The 26,404-nt window shown below is 37.9% G+C and overlaps 1 protein-coding gene across 3 annotated transcripts in view; it reads left to right on the forward strand.

Moving 5' to 3' along the window:
* The window catches only part of FIGN (fidgetin, microtubule severing factor), a 137,114-nt gene extending 112,789 nt beyond the window's left edge, over positions 1–24,325 (forward strand). For 2 of the 3 annotated variants that reach the window (XM_087949829.1, XM_087949830.1), the window contains one exon: positions 15,126–24,325. In XM_087949829.1, coding sequence (XP_087805955.1) covers positions 15,126–17,374 — 2,249 coding nt within the window. In that variant the 3' untranslated portion in view covers positions 17,375–24,325. Of the gene's footprint in view, positions 1–7,836; positions 7,898–15,125 lie in introns of those variants that run through there. The other variant, XM_087949831.1, reaches the window with a different exon arrangement.
* Positions 24,326–26,404: the final 2,079 nt, after the last annotated feature.

Genomic DNA, 26,404 nt, shown 5'->3' on the forward strand with positions numbered 1-26,404 from the left:
GGCGTAAAAATGTGTTAACTATATTTAATGACTGTCTCTCTATTAAATCATGCCTTGAACATTATTACGGAAAATAAGGGTGGGGAATGTGGTTAAGTCCTTAAGTGTTTAGCTGTCACTGTTGCTGTTTAGTTGTTGCACTGGCAAGATTTTAATGAATATGTGTAAAGTAATAGAAGTTCTTGTTTTAAGGCTGTCTGAGATCTCTGGATTATATATGTGTTTTCTTAAGTTTTCGCGGGTACTTACATGTATGGTATTCAGCTTTGTTCGGGTATTTTCCCACGTCATTATAGTTGTGCTTTTAAAGTTGTAGCAACGTTTTGGCAGAATCTCATCTGCCACAGAAGCCTGATGATGGCAGATGAGATTCTGCCGAAATGTTGCTACAACTTTAAAAGCACAACTATAATGACGTGGGAAAATACCCGAACAAAGTTGAATACCGTGTGTGTGTGTGTGTGTGTGTGTGTGTGTGTGTGTGTATCTTTTGTGTAGTGAAAGCTGCTGAAAGCTGTGAATATGGAAACCAGCATTATTAAAGATTAGAGGTTGATTGCAAACAATGAGAATTTAATGTTCTAGAATTTGCTGCGATACAGGTCAGGAAAGTACATGAAAGACCAGCTATTGGTTCATCAAATGTATTCCAGGCTGTATGAAAGGCCATATAGCTTAAAACAAGCAAACATCATAACATCCTTTTTGATGAGGGCTCAAAACAATTTGGATTGGCTAGTTAAAATACTGTTTACATTTAGTGAGAGGGAAATCTCAACCATGAAAATATGGAGTATGGAGTACAATATCACCAAAGAATACTTGGCAATTTATTGCATGGTAAATTAATATTCAGCTGCTATTTTTTTTTATCTACTAAATTCAAGAGATTCCCGAACTTACTGAAGGGTGCTGTTTAAATTGAATCATTTTACTGTTTGCATTGGCAGAAGTCCAACTTTATGGTAAGCATATATAATTGTGGATATTATCTTAATTAGTTGATTTGAAAGCAGAACGGGTGAAAGGAAAAATAAATACAAAGTTTTGGGAATGATAGAGCAGGTAGACTGTTTGGGTGCTCGGTATCTCAGCTCTGTACCCCTTAAAAAAATCTTACATATTAACACCACATCACCCACGCTGTTCCTTCCTTGAATTAAACCTCCAGTTTCATTGTAAAATGCATGTTGTTTCTGTGAACTGGGGCAATATAGAAATAGTGATGATAAGGAAGTAGTACTAGTTTAAATATTTGTGCTCAAGTATATACATATTTTAATATGCCAATATAATGGATGAATTTGGGTTTCATGGTAAATAATAGATTATGAAGGCAATGATATGTGATATCTGAATGTATGGAATGCATTCATTCGCATATACCCTTAGAAATTTCAGAAAGTTTCAACAATGGCTATCTTCCTCCAGGCCTTTTCCATTTCTTTTAACAGTTTACTGGGTTATAATAGTTTGTCTTGTGTATTTTATGGGTCGAAAAAAAATGTACATGAACTGTGATAGCAGTTTCAAAATCCTTCCTCAAACTATTTTATTTCAAAACCTTTCATTGGAAGAATAGGCAAGGAAACATGTTGATGGACTGCATAGTTGAAAGATTTCAGCAAAGGGAATGCTAATTTTACCCCGAAGTTCTAGTGTGTCAATTTGTTTACTCATCTCTTGTCACAAAGAGGAGACAATATATTGTAGGAAGAAAAGAAGGCTGGATCTGTAAACAACTAATTCAAGATTCCCCTTGCCCTTTTAATTTAACAAAAATTAGTGCTATATCAGATTAATTTAGGCAACATTGTCTTTGGGAGTGCTGTGTGATTAACTGTACTTATTACTCTGACAATTATATTTCATAATTCATGCATTTTTATACAATACTTCAAAAATATACTTCTATTCACAAAGTGTGTGTGTGTGTGTGACCTACGAAGAGGTGTGTTTTGTACAATATGTAGGATGATGGGAAAGAGAATAAACTATGTATATGTGTATTTAGTCTATTAAAACCATTATGCTCTTAATCCTATACTACATCAGTAGCATGCCAAAGCAGTTTATCTTCATACATCACCTTGTATATAAGAAACCACCCTAAACCCAGAAAACCTCATTTCATATGTAGTTTTCTTTCCCCCACAGCTCTCTTGGATCAAAGTTATTTTCTTCAGGCTGAACTAAATTATACGCAGGTCCTAGGAGTGAAAGACATTGAATTAATGCACCATGTCACCCAGACATGGCTATAGAATATTTCTCTCCAAGCCTGAAATGCAACAGCTTTGTACAATTGCATTAAAAATTAATATATGAATTACCAAATTATATCAAAATGTGTAAATAACCCAAACATTTTGCAAACCCTTTTCCAATTTGTAGGAAAAAGATTTTCTCCCCAAAAGTATTAGATTATAAACTGTTATATTATCCAACTGAAGTAGCTGCATATCCTGATGGGCTAGGTAGAAACATTAGAAGTGGAAAAGTGAAAGGAAAACATATACGCTTTATTACAGATGTGTGTGGCATATTGGCCTCTAAATCTGCGCAGTGATACTAACTCAGTTACTCAGCGATTGACTACCATTTATTTTAAACTTTCCAGATTGTTCTTTACCTTCATGTACTTCAAGAGAACACACCAGTACAGAGAAGCCTCTAGAATTAACCCTCCTGAACTTATCAAATGTACATTTTGTGTGTGTGTTCCCGCATGTTGAATCTTCAGGATTAAAAGTAGGCAGTTGGTATTCATCTGCTTGTTGCAGTGTTTTAAATTTTTTGGGGGGAAAAAGGAGGGGGGCATTCTTGAAGCAGCACAGTGTGGAAAAAATGAAAATGTTGCTGATTAACCTAGTGTTAATAGTTCCTAGGACTTAAGAAAAGGGGGAAAAAAAACCACTGCCTTATTCAGCAATCTGCTACCAGCAGATCTGCTTGCCAGTAAAAGCCCAAGAAACTTCGGGTTTTTTTCTCTCTCTCTCATTAAATAGAAGGCTTTGGTGGAATGGTAATAAAAGAGAGTAACTTGGCCTCCTAAGAAATAGATGACTAGGGGATAGTAATGAGATCACCATATAGAAACTTCACGAAGGGCTTTCACACATGCATTGGTCCCTAGCAGGTACTAAAATTGACATTACTAGAAGCTGAACAGATTGTTGATCCTTATCAACAAATAGACAAAAAGCAGAACGAAGGGCAGAGACTACCACTTTAATCTTTGTATGGGTAGGACAAATACTTTTGGAAAGCTGAAGGATTTTCTACAAATCTGTAAACACAGAGTTATGCAAAGTTCTTTTTTAAGTTAATGAAAAACCACAGAATGATCGCCATTCTATAACTACTCTGTGGTTCTGTTCAGTATTCAGAGTTTGTTAAATAAAACTAGAAATTAGATTGAGATATATATTTTTTCCTTATGGACCAATATAACATACTTTTTTTGCTTGAATATTATTTTTTTCTTCTAGACAAGTGAAAATGCTCAAGCTTTTTTTCTGTGAACATAATTCTGCAGAAGCAACTAAATATGCAGTGACATAGTCACATATCAGTGGGAAAGCTTTGGAATTCATTGAGGACTTATATCTGAGCAGACATATACAAAATTGCACTATAAGTGTCTCTGGCACATTACCAAATTTCATCCCTATTTACATAATTGACTAGTAAACACTGACCTTTACCATGGCAGAAGTCAAATGTCATTAATAAGAATTAGTAGTAAAACTCAAGATTAATGAAATAGTTTCTGGAAATGATTGAATTTCAATCTAATTTCCATTTTGGCTGAAAACACAGGCATGTAACAGAACTATCTATGGAATACCATAAATCATTTTTCATATTGTTTCTTATATACTGTGGGCTTTATTTAATGAATATTGAAAAAATAGTTTGTCTGTAATGCATATGTTACATCTTTTAATTGTCTTTGGCCTCATTTAAATTATGGAGAGGAGGTTTTTTTTTAAAAAAAACTATTTCCACTAACTGTTGATTTTTTCATATACATAATATTAAAAGCAATAATAAGAACTAATACAAATTAATTAGAACAAAGAAAACACAAAAGAAAAAAAGAACAGAAAAAGCTAAAATGCAGTAGAAGAAGAAAATAGAAAAAAAAGAGAAAGATATGAAGAAGTAGGTTTCAATACTCCTTCACAGCAGTTTTAAGTTTAAGTATATTTTAACCTCTCCTAATTTACATCATGATTCTCTTCTTTCTACAGTCTATCCTGTCTAATCATCAAAAACATAAATCATTTTTATGCACAAAGTCCTTAAGTCACTAATAAATGTAAACATTGTCCTTTCTTTAAACCAGTTTGTCATCTCAGTGAGTTCTATCAATTTTATCAACCATTCCTCCATGGTGGGTAGTGTCGAATCATTCCATCTTTACGCATATGATAATTTTGCCACAGTAATAGTGTTTCGTGGGGTTTTTTTTCTCTGTTTATCTATCAATCCGAAAAGGAAAAAATTTGGCTTCAATTGATATTAATCTTTAAAATCCTTTGCTCCTTAATGTTGATCTGAGTTTTGAATATGTTTGATCAAAATTAAGCTCTTCTGAGTCCTGTTGACTTCAGTGTGACATTGCTAAGCGTATTTTTAATATTCCCCCCAAATCATCAGGAACAAAAGTGCTTAAATATGGCTAGATTATATTATTTGATTTTTTTAATAAGAAATTAAACCTATTAGTAAATGGAGTAAGAAATAGTCCCAATGTTATATGCAGTAAACACTGATAACAAACCACTGTATAAATCAGAGGTGAAAACATCTGGATGGGAACTTGATGTTGAGAACTTGAGGTACCACTATGGAGAATTCTAATTGAGTGGTCCTTTTGTAATCAATTTCAATCAAAAAAGTTGGTTTTATTAAATGATTTTGTCCTTATCATAAACAAAAACAGTAGCACAATTCATATGTTTTCTAATTAGTTGCCTCGTTCCCTAGTTGATATGTTAAACATTCACTTCAATATCAATTTTTGCTAGTATGAGAGTTCAGCAGTTCTTGCTAAATAAGTTAAGGCCAAAATGCTTTCATAAATGCTAAAGCATCCAAATGAGGAGAATATTGCTGGTGAGGGAATGGAAGTAAGAGTAATTTTCTGGGACTGTAATTGAGAGTCACGAGGTGTGATTTAAAAAGAATAATTGCATAGTGTAACCATATTAAAGTTAGGAATCTATAGGTTTAGACATGATCTTCTAATAAGTTGCCAAAGATTCATTGTGTTGTTATAGAAGTTAAACTATTTAGTAATGGAGAACGTAAGGCTTTAATTTCCTCAATATCCATGATGCAAATTCTTCTGTAATCAAGGACCTATAAGAAAATGGAAAGAGAAATCTGTCAAAGACGATCCAGTAGCTTGAGCAGTAGTTTGGGCTTTTAAACAACCACTTTGTCTACTTTTGCATCCTCCTTTCATTTTTTCTATGAGCAGAACAATTGCATTAACAGAATAGTTGCATCATCATCTTTACCATCATGATTGGTCTTGTTGTTATTAACCATTTAAATATAATTTATTTTTCTCCCTATATGCTGACATTTCACGTTCATTTTAAGCTGTTATTATTGATCACATATAGGTGCTGGCCAAAGACCAACCTAAAAGCATAGCCGACTTCTTGTTTCTTTCAGGCCAATGACCACAAGGATATTTGAAAGAAGAAAATGGCCTTTAAGGTACCATTTGTTCAGGTACTTACAAGCCATTGTAATACTCATGGCCATCCATGAAGCTCCACCTTATTAGAAGGCTCACTCTTACTTCTCTTAAGCCCATCCTTATCCTTATTGCCTGGGAATGCTTTCTGTCTTTCCAACTACCTTTTCCTGAGTTTGTAGGAAGAGTTTTAAATAAAGTACTATTCTGCATCCAATTAAAACAGTTCTTACATTAGAATTATTTGAGATGCATTCATGTACATAAAAATAATGCTAGATTGGCCCTTGAGCATCTTCAGCTCGAAGAAGCCAAACACTTAAGAGCACTTGAATTATTTTAAAAATCAGGAGTAGAAGGCAGTCTGGCAGGTGCCAAAAGAGGCATTTATGGGTCCCATTAATGCTCAAAAGTCCTTTGTTATCTGCTGTGCTATTCTAACAGGCAGTTTGAGTGTTAACTCTAGCCTTTTGAAATAATAAAATCTAATCCATCCTTATTCTTAAAATGAAGCTTACAAATTACAAGAACGTGTATTTTCGGTTTCTCATATACATCTATATAGCTATATAAAATATATGTGTATTCCTACATGAATATATTTGTGCAGAGATGGCTTGTGTAAGTCTGTCTTTTTAAAATTGCAGAACTGCAAATCAAAATGGTCTCTATTAAGGATCTGATTCTTAAAGATATTGAGTATCTTCAGTTCAATGAAGCCAAACACTTGAGAGCACTTGACATCTTTGAGCACTGGGATCTCATCTGAGTTGATGGATGTTTCACCTCTGATGTGGTATCAGGTGTCTGTATTCAATCACTTCAAACTAATTATTATAGTCCATGTTCTAAATGTTTAGTCCTGGATGGCTCCTAGCACTTGAAAAACGGGGAGAATAGAACTGCCTAATAGAACAAAGGCTATGCTGTTGCAATAATCAATGTATACTACTCTGTTTTTAGTAAATATGAATTTGAGGTTGAGGCTGAGGTTGACTTAAGATATTCTGAACGGCTCGGGATTCAGAGTTGGTTGTTTCAGCCGCATATGGACCTTATGTTTTTTTTTACTTTTTCTTATCACATTTCTTTTTCCTTTTAATGTATGGTAGCAGGGGGGAACAAATAAAAAAGTCCCCATTCCCATATTTCATGTGGATTTAATACAAATTAAAATGAATGCGAATTAACTAATTCCAATTATATATGCAGTTGATTTTCCCCCTGTCTTTTATATTACTTAAATCTAATGGTTTGCTCTGCTGTCTTTTACCTCTCTATATCTAGTGGCTTGATAGATTTTATGGAAGGAAGATACACAGTAAAGTGGTCATTTGTGGGAGTGAAGATCCCTATTGCATCAAGTGTCTTTGGGCCAGTATGTCCTTGCTGAGTGACTGCTTCTATTTCTCTGCTTCTTTTCTATTTTAAAAATGAAAAAAAATATCCAAGTAAATAAAGTACGGGGGTAACTTTTGCAAAAAGAAAACGAAAAAAAAGGTAATTTTTACATGTCAAAAAGGAAGAAGAAAACACCTACAAAAGATGTTGGTTTTGCACACGACAGATAAGTGACTAGTTGTGAAATTTCCAATTACTGATTTTTGTTTAAGGGCATTACTGGAAATGAGCACTTGTACATATGGTGGGGAGCAAGGGACAAGGCCAGTGGCTTTGGCAAGGAATATGCACAGGCAAAGCTGCCATCAGTCTGCTTCTAATGGATAATCGGATGCATGTCTCACTTACAGCTTTAGCTCTTTGCCCTTTAATTCGGTAGACCAGCCCTATTTAGCACAGCACTTATTTACAGCCTAAAATGAACAGAACGTTATGTTGAATTCTTTGATGGTACAATGGCAAGGACATAAAATTAACACAGATGGAGAGACAATTGTTTCTTTTTGCCTCGATTCATACCGAACTAATGTTCGTGAGAAGAAGGGGAAGAAAGCAGTACGCCTTCAGCATGAAAGGGTTCAAGATTTTTCAACTCTTTTCTGGGCTTTTGTATGCTTCCTCCATTTTCTTCTTTCTACAGGAAAAGCAAGTCTTTTTGTTTTGTTTTCTTTTGCTACTGGAGTGGCCAATCTTAATATATTTGGCTTAATGGTTAATCTGAAAAGCAATTAATCCCTCTGATCACACAAGTTGGAATAAAAGCACCAAGTAATAGCAAAGGTGGTTATAGAAGAAACTCAACGATAATTTCTACTAAACCATTTAAAACACAAGAAAACAAAAAGTATATGGTGCTCTCTCTCTCTCTCTCTCTCTGATTAAGAGGACTGGGTTCTGGATTACTTTCCTATTTAGACATTCATTAAATTTTGAACAGTTTGCATTATTTCGTGTTAGATACTGTCCATCTGCATTTGCCGAATGGAGCACTTCTAAATTCTAAATTAATTCTAAAATGTATCTTCTTTAGTCTTGACAAGTTTAGAGGTAATTTAAAGCAGGGAACAGGGCACATTTATGAAGTTTCTGGCATATCTCTACATATGGTATTTTGTGCAAATTCCATAAAATATTCTGAAATGACATCTTTTTTTTTCCTTTTAAATTATAGATAATGAAATGGTGAAAACACCTGGAAGGAAAGAAAACGCTTGATTTGAAGCAGTTCTGATTATTTTAATTTGCACAATAGCAAAAATATAAAAATGGACCCTCATTTGTACAAGAAAGATTTTTCTAGAACCATTTACATATGCTAATGATATCATCTGTAAAGGAATTGAGGGTTTTCTGTGTTCACAACTGAACTCTTTCATATCTTCATTCTTAGAGAGGATATTTCCTGTCTTTAGTATTTATGTCTTTAGTATCATTTTTTTGTTGTTTTTATCTTTTATCACAAATAGAGATATACTAATAAAATTACCCATGTCAGAGGTCAAATATTAATATACTGATACAAATTTAGCCTCACTGATCTCTATTTCAATACAAATTGCTTGAGAGCAGAGTACAGTTACTATTACTGCTTATTTTATAATAATTATGCAGCTTGCCAACTTTTTTCAGACCATAACAGCTTTATCCCACAATATTCCTTCTTTTTAATCTTTGATCTGCCAGCCTTGGTGCAGCTGCCGATGCTGGAATAAAACCACTTAAAACAGATAATGATTTTGTAATTAAACATTAACTTTCAAATGCCGCTAAGTAATACAACTAATAGAGGAAAAGTTTACACTTTAGTTTAGGAAAACAGGCCCTTTCCCTTAAATTCATATTATAACTTCTGAAACGCTGCCTTTTACAACCTTTGTTAAATGCACTGGTACTTAACGTGCGTCAATAAATAAACTTTCAATTATTGTGCAGAGTGTAAATCCACAGCTCAGATAGCAATCTGAAACCAATGGGCTATCTAGTAATTATGCCAAATAAATAGTTTTGATGCATGTGAACATTTATGCCAGAGGATGAATACAATGAAAACCCGACTTGTTTTTCAAGGCTCAATTTTTTAAAAAATAGATACATATTTTAAATTGTGTATTTATATATGTGTATGTGTATATGAGAGAGAGGCAGAAAAAGATAGACTGTTTTACACCAAGTTAGCCATTACATTAATATTTGCGTGCCACTTTTCCCTCACTCATGTATACCCTCTAATCTTCATTCAGTTTGTATTTGCCTGTGTGTAAAAGAATATCAAATACAATCAAGCTCCATTAACATGACTAAAATTGTTGCCACAGACTGCTTTGGAGTGTGGGTGATGCCAGTAAGTGCTTCTAATTCTTACCCTATTAAAATATTCAAAAAAGCCTATTGAATTACCCTATTCTTTATGCAGGGAATACAGCGGTAGAAGACGAGGAGTTTAGCATGTCGTTCACACAGCCTAAGACAGAAGAAAGGAGAGTATCTTCTGCCCTATATAACAGGAAACAGAGTGATCAGAGAGACTGTAGACTGAAGTCAATAGTTACCATTTATATTGTGCGCAAAGAGCACAACAAGCTGGGTCTTGTCAATTGTGCAAGAATACAAGATAGCTATAGACATGGATACAGCATACGTCTGCACACACTTACAAACACCCAGCTTGTGTATGCTCATAGTTTTTCTGTTAGAAGACATTTCATAGATTCCCCAAGTTTTTTGCCCTGGTGCGCACCCTTGAAAATTTTAAAGTATATTACAAGTGCAACTACAAATGGCTGCCATGGGCCTTGCACAGAACAGGCATTAGGGGGAATTTGGCTGCTGACAAAACATTGGGATGTCGGAGTGTTGGCCAACTTCTTAACGTGGTCTTGAGTAGGCAGTCACAAAGCACAACTTCAGCAACCCATCAGATTTATAAGGTGCATCCTAAGAGGCATTCTTCAAAATAAACTATTTTTAAATAAGGCTTTAATGTAAAAAAGAAAAGATCAGGTGGGGAACAGGTGGCAGATAAGCACCAGGATAAATGTCCACAAACACAGGGGCATTCCTTACAGACACTACATTAACCCACCCTTGTTATCTAGGGACTGAGCTGTGAATTCAGATTTTACTTGAAATACAGTATATAGGAGTAACTGTGTTATACATTACTTCAAGGTGTTGAATGTGGAACAGTTTAAAAATTGCAAAGTGCTAAATAAGTGATAATATACATTTATATTTTTAAGTCTGTATCCATAATTTTCCTCTGCGTTCAAATCAGTGGTGGGATTCAAAAACTTTTACTACCAGTTCTATGGGCGTGGCTTGGTGGGTGTGGCCATGTGACTGGGTGGGCATGGCTTTTTTTGCAGCTCCCACCCATTTTTTGGGACCTTTCTAGCCTCAAAGGAGCCTCTGGGGGGCATTTTTGCTCCCCTAAGGCTCCTCTAAGGCTCAGGAAGAAAAGAAACAGAGCATGGGAGGGGCGCACAGCACCCCTCCAAGCTCCGTTTTGGGAGCTTCCTGGCCTCAGAGGAGCCTCGGGGGGGGGGCATTTTGGCTCCCCTAAGGCTCCTCTGGGGCTCTGGAAGGCAAAAAATGGAGGAGGAGGCTGAGTTCCTCCCTCCATTTTTTGCCTTCCTGGGCCTTAGCAAGGGGAATCCTGGCACAGCTGATCGTATCTACAGCTGATTGTCAGGAGGGGGGAAAAAAGAAAGATGGAGAAGATAGCAAAGAACTTTCCCAGAAGTTGTTGTTCTGTCAAAATCATTACAATTGCATGGGATTAAAATAATCTAGAAAATATAAGAGGCCCCAGCATAATAGTATTCTGCATCACTTTTGCTTTAGCTTAAGTCTGTGTTCAAGACTCAACCACCAAAAAATGTTGGGTAAAAATGGGATTCAAGGAAAGTTTAAAAGGCACAGTATGTAGGAGATGACCAGATTGAGCCCGAGGGGGAGGGGTTAAACGTGTCATAAGTCAGGAGTCCCTTCGTGCCCACAAGAAATCTAAGTCCAGTCCACCTTGAATTCTTTAAATTAATGTCAAGCGCCCAGGAAATCAGGAGATTCAGGCAGTTCAAATGAGTATAAAGATTTATTGCAAGCTTAAGTTGTGTACAAGAATCTGGCCAAGTGACCATTAAGGGAAATGCATGGGAGTTAAGAATAGAAAGGAATTCAAGGTGGGCTGGACTTAGAACTCTTGCAGGTGTGAAGGGATTCCTGATTTAAGACGCATATGACCCTTCCCTCAGGCTCAGCCCAGTTAGCTCCCACAGAAACCATTGTTCATTAAAATATTGTTCATCTCAGGTTTGCCCCAAAGCTCCTGGATGTCTTTCAGAGCAACATATATAAACTGATGAAACAAGAGTGGAACTTTGTGGGGTGGATAGGTATCATTGTGTTTCATAGAAAGCAGGCAGTCAAAATTTCATGCCAGCTTTCAAGCAGTTCCATGGTTTGGGCTGATACAACCATGAAATCTATTTTCTGTCAGGAAGTTCTATAGGAAGGTATCAAACCATGTGTCACCACAACTACTGTGGAGTCATGGTGGTTTGAAGGCAGTATTCCAGGATAATTCTGCTGGCTGCCAGCAGTTTGGCAGTTTGAGTCTAACCAGTTCAAGGTTGACTCAGCCTTCCATCCTTACGAGGTCTGTAAAATGAGGACCCAGATTGTTGGGGGCAAGTCGGGAATAACTACCTTTTCAAACTGGCACATCACTTTGTTTCTGAAATAAATGGAAAAAGTACCAAATTTTGATCACTTAGATTATGTTTGGCCCGCCTGTGGCCAGCAGAGCTGGCAGCAGACTCAAACAGTGAGGAGGTTGGGGAGGAATATGGGCCAGTCAATATGGGGAAGGCTCTGATGAGTGCTCGGCGTTGGAGGCAGAGATGGGGCCAGGGCCATCCAACAGTTATCAGCTGCCTTTGGAGTTGGAGATCAGTGGGGCAGAAGAACAGCTAGAGACTGTTTCCGATGTATGCATGCACAGAGCTATCAGGAGAAGGGTGGAACAAGAGTTGAATTAAGGAACAAGGGTTGACTCTGGGAGTAAAGGCACAGGTGAATGGCTCCTCCCATTGGGAATAAATAGGAGCAAAAATTAATTAGTGTGAATATCTGCTTATCTAAGATAGTGACTCCCAAAAACACCTTGCCAAGTATTTCCTTGTACAAGTGTTGTGCCCGGCAACTCTCCAAGCTGCTAAAGTCTGTGTCTGCAAATCACCCTTGAAAGTCTGTTTACCGGGACTTTGGATACGAATGATAGAAATTATTAGCCAAATAAAAAGGGGTTTTGTCAGACAAGGAGTCTGTTTCGTGATTTTGTGAAGCCTAGGTCAGAACAGATTCCTTTTATAAAATAGTAGCACCCATATGAAAATTAAAAATACTTTCTCAGGGAAAATATATATGCCAGTGGTTTGCCAGCAAGGTTGCAGTTAAATAAATCCCTTTCCAAATTTTGTATATGGTGCTTATTTTTATCAAAGAAGAGAAGCTTTAATCTATTCTAGAAGCTTGAATTTCCTGCCTTTTGTGTTTTATAATTTCTGAAAACTTAAAACTCCAAAGATGTAAGCATAAAGGAAAGATTTTTGTTAAAAAGAACTATGAGGTTAATGCATTAGTGTCTCTTTAATTTTTCCCACTATTTAATAAATACCCTGCTTGTGATTTTTTTTCTTGCTGTTTCCAACATAATGTGAAATATTGTGAAGAAACTGCCAATAATTTCTTAATGAAATTAGATGCTTCTATAAATTACAGTTAATTGAAATTGTGAAAATATAGCTTTCACGAACCCGATAAACATATTGCTTGAGTCCCATCTTTTTTTAACTAAGCTGAGGATTCATAATCTCATATAAAACTTTTAGTATTGGGCTTAAGTTATGTTATTAAATCCTTGGGACTAAGTGAGAAAGCATACCTGAAGCTTGTCAACAGCCTCCAGTTTAAATAATCCAAATTCATATCAGCGCTATTGCAATAAAATATATTTACAAATTAATCCCGTTGCTCTATTAATTATTAGTGTAATTACTGCAATTCTTCCCACCTTGTTTTCAGTATTTCTTAATCATTAAGCCGGAAGCCTGACAGCAGTGCCAGCCCTGGCATGATTCTTTTTGACTAAAACCTTGTAAATTAACACAATTAGCACAGCATCATGCTGCTAATTAACTTCCTGTGTCTGGTACAGCGGATGTGCAAACAAGGAATAGGGATTCAGCAGGGAATAAACATGCCACTCTGTTGCCAAACTGTATGTTGTGTTCGGTCTAGCTCAGCAGGGCTAAGATAGTCCTGCCAAGATGCTGGAGTCAGGCAAAGAAGAGCTAAAGGAAGAAAAAGAAGAAGAGGCCCAAAATAGGAAGAGAGTACAGGCTGTTAAATGAAAGATAGTAGTAAGTTATCAGAGAAACTCTACCATCCATGTTTGATGTATAGCAAACCTTTTTTAATCTGAGCATCTGCTCTAAATAATATGAGATAGGGGAAGGAAGGAAGGAAGGAGGGAGAGAAAGAAAGAAAGAAGGAAAGGAAAGGAAGAAGGAAGGCTGTTTTAGTGCTGCCTATTAGGCTGAACAAGTTTATAGATGGTAAGATAAGATGATAAGATAAACTTTATTGCCACTTTTTTCTGTGAAATGACACACATTAAAAAATGAAATTCTGAAGCCTGCTTTCAAAAGAATATATGCGCCCATACGGGATATAAAGGATTTTTTCCCCCTGCCTCCCTTGTCTGGTACAGGACCAAACTTTGTCCCATTGCCGCCGCCCCCTCCAAACTTTTAGTAACTGGCTTACACTTACATCTCTTTCTTCCTGCCCCCCCCCATTCCCTATTGCTTGGGGGGGGTGGGAATTGGAAAAGAATGGGAGGAGAAAGAAGATAGACAAGTGTTGTGTGCTTTGCTCTTTCCACCCCCACCCCGCCCAGCCTGCTTCCTTCCAGAGCCTCAACAACAGGATTCTGACGCAGAGAGCAGCCCGTTGTAATTCATACCGAGTTGTAGGCTTTGTGTGATGAAAGCAATGGAGCGCTGCCTGGGAGATTGCTTTGCTGCACTCCACGAAGCAGATTTGAAACTGTCGTGGACCACTTTAGATGAGAGTTGGATTATGGAGTGACCTGCTATGTCTGTGTCATATTGTTCTGCACAGAGAGCATTATACTGTGCTAACTAGGTATTCAGTACCAAATAAGAAAGGTATCCTAGATGTGATTTGTCAGCTGTAGCTTATGGAAGATTGTTGTTTTTTTCCCCTCCTCCATTAAAATTTAAAAGTGCAATAAGGGAAGATGGTACGCTTTAGATATTGAAGAACAGATTATCTAATAGCAGGTGTTTGAGATTGGAATAAGGTCCATGAGTAACCCTTTAAAACAAATCCAGCTGGATAAAATCATTTCTTTGACTCTCTCTCTCTCCCCCTTCCAAGTTAGCACAACACATTAGAAGGGTGGGTGTATCCTTCCTCCTCCCTCCTCCTCCTCCTCCTCCCTCCTCCTCCCCTCCCCCTCCCCTCCTCCTCCTCCTCCTCCTCCTCCTCCTCCTCCTCCTCCTCCTCCTCCTCCTCCTCCTCCTCCTCCTCCTCCTCCTCCTCCTCCTCCTCCTCCTCCTTCTCTCTTCTTCTTCTTCTTCTTCTTCTTCTTCTTCTTCTTCTTCTTCTTCTTCTTCTTCTTCTTCTTCTCCTCCTCCTCCTCCTCCTCCTCCTCCTCCACCACCACCACCACCACCACCACCACCACCTCCTTCATCTTCTCCTTCTCCTTCTTTCTTCTTTCTTCTTCTAGAAAATGAATAACTGGAAGCGCTTTTTTTTCTTCTTTTACAGATAATTTGCATGTAATCTGTTGATTTCAACCTGGCAATTCTGGATATAAATGAAGAAATCGAGAGTTGATACACAGATATAGTTGCACTTGTCTTTTTTTTTTCATCTAATTGCTAATTTTGCCTTTTCCTCCCTCCTAAACCCTCAGGCTTGAAGATGCAGTGGACGCCAGAACATGCCCAGTGGCCAGAGCAGCACTTTGACATCACTTCGACCACCCGCTCTCCCGCCCACAAGGTAGAAGCTTACCGTGGCCATCTTCAGCGCACCTATCAGTATGCCTGGGCGAACGATGACATCTCTGCTCTCACAGCCTCAAATCTGCTAAAGAAATATGCAGAAAAGTATTCTGGAATTTTGGAAGGGCCAGCCGAACGTCCCATCCTGGGTAACTATGTGGAGCCTCCATCAGGGCTGGTGAATGGTCGCAAAAGTGAAAGTGAGCCGTGGCAGCCTTCTTTGAACTCTGAGAGTGTTTATCCTATGAACTGTGTCCCAGATGTTATTACCGCCAGCAAAGCTGGAGTAAGTACTGCTCTCCCTCCGGCAGATGTCTCTGCCAGTATAGGGAGCTCCCCCGGGGTGGCTAGCAACCTGACAGAACCTAGTTATTCAAGTAGTACATGCGGAAGTCATACAGTCCCTAGTCTGCATTCAGGGCTCCCATCTCAGGAATATGCCACAGGATATAACGGATCGTACCTGCATACAAGTTACAGTGGCCAGCCAGCACCTGCACTTCCTTCACCTCATCCCTCTCCTTTGCATAGCTCTGGGCTTTTACAGCCACCCCCTCCACCACCGCCGCCACCATCCCTAGTGCCAGGCTACAATGGGACATCTAACCTTTCCAGTTATAGCTACCCGCCAGCAAGTTATCCCCCTCAAAGTGCTGTTGGGGCTGGCTACAGCCCTGGTGGAGCACCACCTCCTTCAGCCTATCTGCCTTCAGGTATCCCTGCCCCAACTCCTCTGCCCCCCACCACAGTACCTGGTTACACCTACCAGAGTCATGGCTTAACGCCCATCGCACCGTCAGCCCTGACCAATAGCTCAGCAACTTCTCTCAAGAGGAAAGCTTTCTATATGGCAGGGCAAGGAGAAATGGACTCCAGCTATGGAAATTACAACTATGGCCAACAGAGATCTACACAAAGCCCCATGTACAGGATGCCCGACAACAGCATTTCCAATGCCAGCAGAGGGAATGGCTTTGACCGAAGCGTTGAATCCTCCTCCTTGGCCTTTAAGTCAACCAAACAAATCATGGCTTCCGAGCAGCAAAGGAAATTTAACCAGTCCGGTCGGGCTCTGACGCCCCCTTCCTATAGTTCTGCTAAAAATTCCCTTGGTTCCAGAGCAAGCGAGCCCTTTGGGAAGTATAGCTCTCCTGTCATGAACGAACACAGCGAAGAACACAGGCAGCTTCTTCCCCATCCAATGCAAGGCCCGGGACTTCGTGCAGCTACCTCATCCAATCACTCTGTGGACGAGCAACTTAAGAACACTGATGCACACCTCATGGACCTTGTGACCAATGAGATTATCAGCCAAGGACCACCAGTGGACTGGAATGACATTGCTGGACTAGATTTGGTGAAGGCTGTCATTAAAGAGGAGGTTTTATGGCCAGTATTGAGGTCAGATGCATTTAACGGGCTGACTGCTCTACCTCGGAGCATCCTCTTATTTGGACCTCGGGGCACAGGCAAAACATTACTGGGGAGATGTATAGCTACCCAACTAGGTGCCACATTTTTCAAACTCACAGGTTCTGTTCTTGCCACAAAGTGGTTGGGGGAAGGAGAAAAAATTGTGCACGCTTCCTTCCTGGTGGCAAGGTGCCGACAGCCCTCGGTGATTTTTGTTAGTGACATTGATATGCTCCTTTCATCCCAAGTGAGTGAAGAGCACAGTCCAGTTTGTCGGATGAGAACCGAGTTCCTTATGCAGCTGGACACCGTGCTCACTTCCGCTGAGGACCAAATAGTAGTCATCTGCGCTACCAGTAAACCGGAAGAAATAGACGAATCTCTTCGAAGGTACTTCATGAAACGACTTTTAATCCCACTTCCTGACAGCACAGCCAGGCACCAGATAATAGTACAGCTGCTTTCACAGCACAATTACTGCCTCAGCGATAAGGAGGTTGCACTGCTAGTCCAGCGTACAGAAGGCTTTTCTGGACTCGACGTGGGTCATTTGTGTCAGGAAGCTGTTGTGGGCCCTCTCCATGCCATGCCAGCCACAGACCTTTCGGCCCTTATGCCCAGTCAGTTGAGGCCTGTTACGTATCAAGACTTCGACAAGGCTTTTTGCAAAATACAGCCTAGCATCTCTCCAAAGGAGCTCGATACATACGTCGAATGGAACAAAATGTTTGGTTGCAGTCAGTGACAAGCCGTCTCTCTCTTTTTTAAAATAATAATAATAATAATAATAATAATAATAGTGAAACAAAACAAAAAAAAAACAAAAAAATGTAATGAATGTTGGTGCGCGCACACACATATGTACACACAAACCTGTTACCTAGGGCACGCAACCCCTTTTTCAGTCGTGTTGAAATTGTGGAAGGGTACAGGGGTTGGGGGTGGGGAAAGGATCACGTTGCATCTAAAATAGCCAGGTTTAGGCTTGAAGAAATAGTGCATCCGAGGAGAGCTGTCGATCTGCGAAGCCACAGATGATGATGATACGATGTTGATGTTCCCTTCCATTCCGTTCAGACTAGACAACACACTCTCATCATGGAGGGGTTGATTTTTTTTTTTTTTTTTAGAAGGACATGAACCCTGTGTATTGAATCATTCTGCTGTTTTTGAGATTTAGTTGCTTTCAAGTGCCTAAAGTGGTGCTTTATTTTTTCCCCTTTTTTTCCTTTCTTTTTGTTTGCCTCACAATTACATTGGTGGCATGTGCTAATATAAAGAGCTTTAACTTCAAAATGTTATGGGACTAAAGACATGAACAGTTGTGTTGTGACAGAGAACCAGGTGTGATATTGGTTTAGTTTTGCTTCCCCGCTATTATAGCTAGTCTAAAAGCAACAGTATTCCTCAATCCTGTCTGTTCTGCAGTATTAAACTAAGAACAGGTAAAACAGGGTAACGGTAATCTGGACTTTAATTTCCACGGTTTGTTTTGTTTATTGTTCTGTCTGCAAAAAAAGGAAAAAAAAAGAAAAAAAACTCAGGAAAGTGATTGTGATTTGTACAGTACCTCAAAGGAATGTGTTGAAAGCACTATGTACTGCTGAGATTTAATAGGCTAGGCTTCAATGTTACTTTATCTTAAATATGTATGTTTACCTCAACGGTCGGGAAAAAAAAACGAGAAATATTTTGAATGTATTAAGGAGCAAGCTGAAGCATGCTAAAACGATAATCTTTAAAATTTTGAAAATACAACAGGAGTATCCCAGTGTTTAAGAAACATTTCTTTCTTTCTTTTTAACCAATATTGGGGATCAAATTGGAGCAAGGTGATTTTCATGGCAGTCATGTGTGGAAGTCCTTAGTCCTTGACAATTTTGTGACAAGTCAGTAGAGAGCGCACAGACAATAAAAGAAACCCCCCCCCCCCACACACACACACCTTTTGAATCATCTAGGACAGTCAGAGACGAAATCTGATTAGGATTCTGAGAGGCAAATTACCTTACACCACAAGATACAACTTTTATATCTTAGTTAGGGTTATAGGCATCTTGATTGTCCAAGTGCATCACTAGCACAGAATCCTTGTAGGTCACAGAGAGCTTAGGGGCTGCAGAGCTGTTTACAGCAATGCAGCAGAGAGCGATCAAACAAAACAAAACAGAAACAAGACAAAATTGAACCCTCAAATGGCATCTCTCTTCCTCTTTGCTTTGCATTTTCACCACCAAATGAAAAGTTATCCCTTTGTTTTATGTGTGCTGTTGTTGCCTCTTTCTGTTTTCTTGATGCATTTGTTTTGTTTTTAATGTGATCATTCCATGGTCATTAGAAATTTGCCCGGCTGGAAAATGCCCACACATTTTATTTCTACCTCAGATTTTGTTTTATTTCTCTTAGAGAGGCACATAAAAAACAGGACAAGCCAGATTATCACTAGCGTGCAGAGCTGTTGAAGGTCCTATTAACACATAATCCTAAACAGGCTTCTTTGGAAAGAACTAGTTTTGTGTATGGTGAGAGGTTTTCTCCCAAGTAAGTGTGTGTGTGTGGAATTGCAGTTTTTCTTTCTTTGAAAAAGAAAAGAGGATTGGGAAGGGAATCCTTCTGCCTCTTCTCCCTTTACCCGACCAGGGCAAATGGTGACTGTTTTCCTTCAGGAAAGAGAAGGTAGATAGGATGTGTGGCATTTTATTCTATTTGTGCCCCTGCTCCACATTGTCTCCCTTTTTTTATTCTTTAATGCTTTTATGAGCAATTCTTTTCATGACAGCTGACTGATGCTGTAATGTCGCCGAACAGTAGAGCAATTCAAACCTTCGCAGCCACGCAAGCAGAGAGCAACCTCTCTCCCTCCCTCTCTCTCCCCTCCCTCCCTTTCTCTTTCCCTCTCTCTGTTTTTCCCCCCATGTAATCTTTTGTTTACTTTAAAGAAACGGCAGCAGAACAATTAGAAGTTATTGGCATTTAATGTTACTTTTAAATAATGTACCTTCAAATCCATGAAATAAATGCACTGAAGAGCTCTAATGAGAAAAAGACCAATTAGTCACCTACTTATTTTGTCTTTAAAGCTACTGCCCAATTATTACACTTGGTGTTTCTTCAGCTAAAATGTTAATTTTCATTGCTAAAAACTGAGCAAATAAACCAAAATGCACATTCTAGAAGTCCTTTTGTTCATTCTAAACTTCTGGGTTGCTTCTAAAAGGCAGAGGAGTTCATTAAAAAGTTAAAACAGTGCCTTTCACTAAGGATATAGTAAAATAAGTCTTAATAAATGCTTTGCATTTTCAATTAGCAAAGGTCTTTCTTTTTCTGTTTTTTTTCCTCTCCCGTCTATTTCTTCCATTGTATCTTTTCCATTTGGGAAGAACCACAATCTCCTTCGCCAGATTCATATTGATCTTGCAGATGGCTTTCTGATACATATTGCTGACCAATCTTCTGACTTTTAGATATCACATTATGCTGTTGTGTTGCCATCCATTTGAAATATTCAAACATGCTTTGAAAAACTAAATTTACAATTGCATCACCTCTGTCTTATACCTCCTTTAACGCTAACGTGATCTAATTTTAAGGTGACGCCAAATACATTCAGTTCAGGTATATAGCAACAGAATAATCCCAGTAGCACTTCAGTTTAAGTTGGCTTTGGGATCGGGAGGTGCTCAGTTTAGCTCACATTTTACACTGTGTATGTGAGGAAAAAGCAAATTATTCTTCCAATGAGCTTCATAAATAAAAGACTTAATTGTGAGGTTAAGAAACTTCAAAGAGTTCATCCTCTTCCAAATCCTTTGAATCTTATATTGTGGATTCACTGCTGAAAATATCAGGCCATTTTCTCCCAAATGGTAATTAGCTACAACTAGTGAGGTGTAATGTTTTACCTGACATGAAAATAATAGTTTGGTTTACTGTACTGCCCTCATACAAAATTGAGGCAAGCTATATCCCACTCTCGGCTCTCTGCCAATGGAGATTCCCTGTTAAATAGAACAGTCAGATTTTGTCTGGTTTATTCAGAACCCATTACTTCAACCCATAGTTACAAATACTATCCTTTTTTTTAGCCATTTTTTTTTTTGCACTTTTTAGGCAAATAAGGCCGTTTGTTTCTTCTGCTGCTACATTTAGGCCTGTATGGAATTGCGACCATTCACATTTCATTGCAATCAAAACGCCTTCTAAGAATTTCCTTTCTTTTATGTGGGTGTTCCATACATGAGAAGACTAGCTTTTGATAGGGAGTTTGATATGGCCAAAATATACTAGCATTCTGGAGATGTAAAACGGTTCTGCCGTGTTTTCATTTGATTGGGACTTAGGATTCTGCCTGAGCAGGGCATAAGACAATGAGGTTGCATGGCCAGATTCCACACGAGGCAGATCTCCTACATCTTTATGATAGCTAAAATTCCATCAGCTCAATTCTCCTTTCACTGCAAAACGTAATCATTCAAGGCATACAACTTGGCTTCATCATTTGTTGGAAAATTCTAGGAATAATTGAAGATAAACATGTATCAGATGCTTCCTTTTCTACTTGAGAAATTTTTTTCATTAGGTGAGACTTCATTGTCTCTCTGTCACTCTCCTCCCCACTTCTCCCAGTTTTCTTCTCTGGTGACAAGAACAATTGTAATAACAGAAGAAAAAGCAGGGGATTAGTTTCTGTCAACCAAATTATATCACTGCCAACTGAAATAATGGCACGATAACTTTTTCTATATATTTATAAAGAAATCCTCACTTCTAGCATGCTTTTCTCCAAAATATTGAGGCCATTAAGGATAGTAGTGAAAAGTTTGCTGACTGAGCTAATCAATGGAATGTGAAGGCAGTTTGGGGCTATTTACTTTTTTTTTTTTTACAAAATATTTCTGTATTAGTCAATTTGTATTCTATTCAAATGTAGATAGATGGGCAAAATGGTTTTCCTTGTGCATTTCAAACCCATCAAGGAGGAAATAAAACCTCCCAGTAAAACACATAGGCAAAGCACCATCTGGGAAAGCTAGCTCATCTGTCCAGGGGCTATGCTCTGCAAAATAGTACAAGGTCATTTTATATGGGTTAGCATAATACTTTGCTAGGCAATTTTCAAAAGGAGATAATCTAGTGTAAAAACCCCAATTAATTCCAACAGATGTTGGTAGATGGTAATGTGTTTACATGTCAAAAGCTGCAAATAAAGGTTTCTACTGCCTGAAAATGTTTGAGTAGAGGAACAGTTATAAGTTCCATAATATGTTTCATTCTAATTTAAAAATATAAATCATCATTTAGAAAGTGAAACCTCAGAAATACATGCAAGAATTGAGCAAATTTTGCAGAAACAGATCTGTGCAAGACTATTTTGTTTCGGTGGAACTATCCCTGTATACCTAACCTCTTAAAGGTTTAAGCTTTCTTCCTTAGGCAGATCATGCGCACAAGTTCTATTGATATGATTGCCTAAGAGTCCCTTGTCTATGGAGATTCTCAGTCAACCAGATCATGGTTATCTCAAAGGTTCTTTTTCAAAAGGCAACTGGACTGTCTTTGTTTTTCCTTGAAGGCGTTTCACTTCTCATCCAAGAAGCTTCCTCAGTTCTGGCAGGATAGTGAGGGGGATGGAAGGATCCCTCCATTCCTCTCCTGTCACCATCCTGCCAGAACTGATGAAGCTTCTTGGATGAGAAGCGAAACGTCTTCCAGGAAAAACAAAGTCCAGTTGCCCTTTGCAAAAGCACCTCTGAGACTAAGAGTCTCTTGTGCATCTCCCATTCATTTCACCCAAAATTCCAAGGATATAACGGGGGATAGATGGCCATAAAGATCAACAACACCCTTTCATCTTGTTATGCATGTTTTTGTATAATCTTTATGTGGACATACACACATAATATGAAGCCATTTTCGTTCTCTCTTTCAAGGAAAAGATGAGAGCTTTCTTTTCCTTAAATCATTTGCAGATTTATACTCAAAGCACATTGGTAAACATGGAGAGCTAGTAATATTCCTAGACCCAAAGAAGCTGCTGCCCTGGGGACTAGTCAGTCCATGAACTGACCCTTCCCCTTTGCAAAGATCTTTGGTTGACATTCGATTTTGAACTTGCCAGATACGTTTTTTTGTGAACCAGGGATACTGCATCTTTAATGAACAAGCTTCTATTCTTCCCCCTATTTTTAAAGGCAACACAAGAAGTGTAGCACCAGGCACCGCCATTGTCAAAGACAATTAGACTGAAAGCAGAAAAATTTCACCTCCCTGTCTCAATGATACATAAAATGTCGGCAGTGTGGGTCAGCCTTGCAGCTGAATTTTGTGAGAGTATATGAATCAGTCCTATAGAATGTTAAATATTTATAAAATGGTTCTGTTCTCCACTAAGGTTAGGAATGTAGTCATTCCTTATTGTCTCACGACACACAAAGAGGAGGAGATATTATTTCCCAACCAAAACTTTGCTTGTATACATCTTTCCTCACCCCAAATGGTTCTTGTGGTTTACATGCAGTCCCAAGTAGTTTTGTCTTCATAGATTCCCACCACCACATTTGGGTGTGTGTTCAGACATTGTTCTTTGAAACCATTTCTACCTCATTACTACATATTGTACATGTAGTATTTATTTGTTGTCTTTTTTTGAATGTCATGCATTTTGTAAGAAAGACGTGTCCTTGAACTTGAACAGTCTACCTCAGAAAGACTGTCACTACACTGAATAGTATTAACTCACCAGGACGATAAGATGCATTAGCAGAGTGTGGCAGGGCAGATAATACAAGGGGACTTGGCATACTGATGGACTTTTAATTGTACTCTTGTAACACAAGATTGCTTAAGGGAACTTAAAGGAAATCATGCACTGTGCAAATCTTGATCAGTGTCCCACTTTGGGGCTTGCTCTAGAAATATCCCTCTTTAGTAGGATGTACCCTAATTTGGGAGAAAGAAAACATAGTTAGACTCAAGAATTATTATTATTATTTGCATTGGCAATCTGGCTACAATCTATTACTGTTAATTGACATGCGGTCCAACTTGGCTCTTAAAACTCAAAACAAATGATAGTACTTAAGGATTATTTTTTATCTTCGGCGATGTAAAAAGAAATGTGTCACACGCTGTTAAGACTGTAAGTTTCTCACTTCCTGTGTACTAAAATGAAACACAATGCATTTTGTAAGAGTCTGTGCAAGGTTTAAACATAAACCAAAAATAAAAAAATAAAAAAAAGAGGCACTTCCCAAAGGACTTTTAAATATGGGCTTCAATCCTGCACACAATTGGGCATGTCTGAAGATCATTACCATTTACTGACATGCGCAACCATGTGCACAAGACTGGATCCATAGAGTGAAGGTGCTCATGTGTTCTGTAATCAAATAGTTTTATTGTTGATTCTGCTTTATAAACATGTTTGTTTTTTGGAAGTAATTGTACACAGATGGCACATTTGAAGTACTTTGTATGAAGTATTTTATATTTTATTATTTATTTTTGCATCATTTCCCCCTCCCCTTTGTCTCCACTAACTTTGCATTACAATACTGTAGGAGAAGAATACATTTCTCTCTCTCTCTATCATTTTTGTTTTGCTTTTCCTTTTGTAAGAAAATACTGAATGGGTAAAATATCCCAAATCAATGCATGGACTTTTTTAGTTGCTTGTCAGCAAATTGTGGATTTTTTTTACAAAAAGCAAATGAACTATGACAATCCACAACATTCACAGATGTTAATGCAGAAATGCATTTGATTTTTTTTTATTTTATTTTTTTGGTATGCCTGACAATCTGTTCTTTAAGTTCCATTAAATAAAGTAGCCTCAGATCTTTTATTTTGCAGTTCCTTGAAGAAGTACCATTGCCTGGTGGAATGATTAAGAGGTAGGGGGAATTATTTCTGTTGGTTTTCTGCGTGGGATGCCATATTTCTCATCAAATAATACTCCTTGTCTGGGACAGTCCCCCTCCCCTTTCAGTTAAAGCCCAACTAAATTAAAATTTTGGTGCACTTTGCTTTCCTGGCCATATTGATTTTATTTGCTTAAATTGAAACAATGTGTTGGGTTTGACCAGATTTTGACCTCTCACAACGAAAGACTTCTATAGTATATGTTTCTTTGAATTCTTCTTGTACTGTTTTTGTTTCTCCATTCATCAAATTTGAAATCGTTTTTGTTGTGCATTATTTTGCATCTTTTGAAACTAAATGTGATATTACTGCACTCATTAAAAAAAAAGTGAAATGATCCATTTCTCTTGGGGAGAAAATGACAAGCTTTAGATGATGAAAGCTTAAATTATCCATCACTTGCAAACTGAATTCATATAATTTGTGAACATTATTAATGTAAATGAGACATTTCTGCTTGGAATTTTTTTTATTATTTTGATGGGATCATTATATGGTTGATCATATGTGTGTAGGAAGCTGCTGTACAATTAACCTGGAGATCTGAAAATGCTTTTTTGTCCTCATTGTTACAGTTTCAATTGTAATCCATGCATCTCATTTTCTTGGGTGTTAGCACTGTAATATTAAAAAAAAAAAAATCAGTGCTCAGTATTGTAACTAACTGTCCCTACTGAATATTCCTTTTCATAAATACTTGCTACCACAGGGAAATTAAGTTTTCATATAGAATAACTAGTTTCAGTAGTAATCATTGAAGAATTAAAATAAAAGTTGTGGTTCAAGGCAGATATTTTTTATGAAAAGTTTTCTCTATTGTAAAATTTGTTGTATATGGCTATGCTACTATCATGGAATACGAAAAAGAACAAGCATACCTCAAATAAAAGAATTCTGAGTTAAAAAAAACATGCAGAGTTAAGGGTTTTCTTTGTATTTACCTTCCTTATCTTTTATTTTCCAAGCTATCTTTTGAATCAGCCTACATTTTAAATCCACCTCAGTGCAACTATTCAAAAGATTCCCCCCACCCCCCCAGTATTGTTAAGTGTTTTGCAAACCCAAATATTGTGAATGGCACAGAAAAGATAATAAACATCCTGATCCTTATTCCTTAGGGTTAAACTTATGATCTTTCTCTCTGCAAAGACACACAAAGGAATCTTCAGAGGATTCAGGAAAGCTTTTTTTCAGTTCAGCTTCTACAACTGCTGTCATGTAGAGCTTGTGTAATTCAACACAAGATGTGCTGAGTATATGGGAAACCTAAAGAGACTCCCAGTCCTACATTATGAGGGTTCAAGGAAAAAAAATACTCCATATATTGCCTGATTATGTTCACTGGATTCAAACCAGTTGTGAATTGGATCTATTTGGGTCTTTTTCCTCTCTCTTTCCCTGTCCCTCTCTGTCTCCCTCTCTCTCTCTCTGTCTCTCTCTCACATACACATGTACACACACATATATACACACACAGAGGGAAAACATGTTTTTATAGGGAAAAACTCTACACTAACTTCTCGGATGAGGTTTTTATAGTGTAAATAATTACACTGCTTAGAGGCCATTTAACATCTGGAGTCGTTCCTCACACCTCCACGTGCTTTTCATCTACATACTTAGCAGATTAGCAGAGGAAAAATATTGGCTTTCCCAAGGAAAAAAAAAATCAAACAGATGTTAAAAGCTCCCATCTTCATAGGTTTTGCAGCAAAAACAAATAACAGCATTGCTGAAATTCCAGGTTGTAGGGGATGCCTAGAAATTACACTAGATTGGCCCATACCTTTAGGTGTGGGTTTTTTTTTCCCAGTCAACTTCAGATTTACACAAGGCAATTCTTCATTTTTGATAA

Source organism: Notechis scutatus, chromosome 1 (assembly GCF_049901735.1).
Source record: "Notechis scutatus isolate UNSWTSFEM ecotype Mainland chromosome 1, rNotScu1.2, whole genome shotgun sequence".
Lineage (NCBI taxonomy): Eukaryota > Metazoa > Chordata > Lepidosauria > Squamata > Elapidae > Notechis > Notechis scutatus.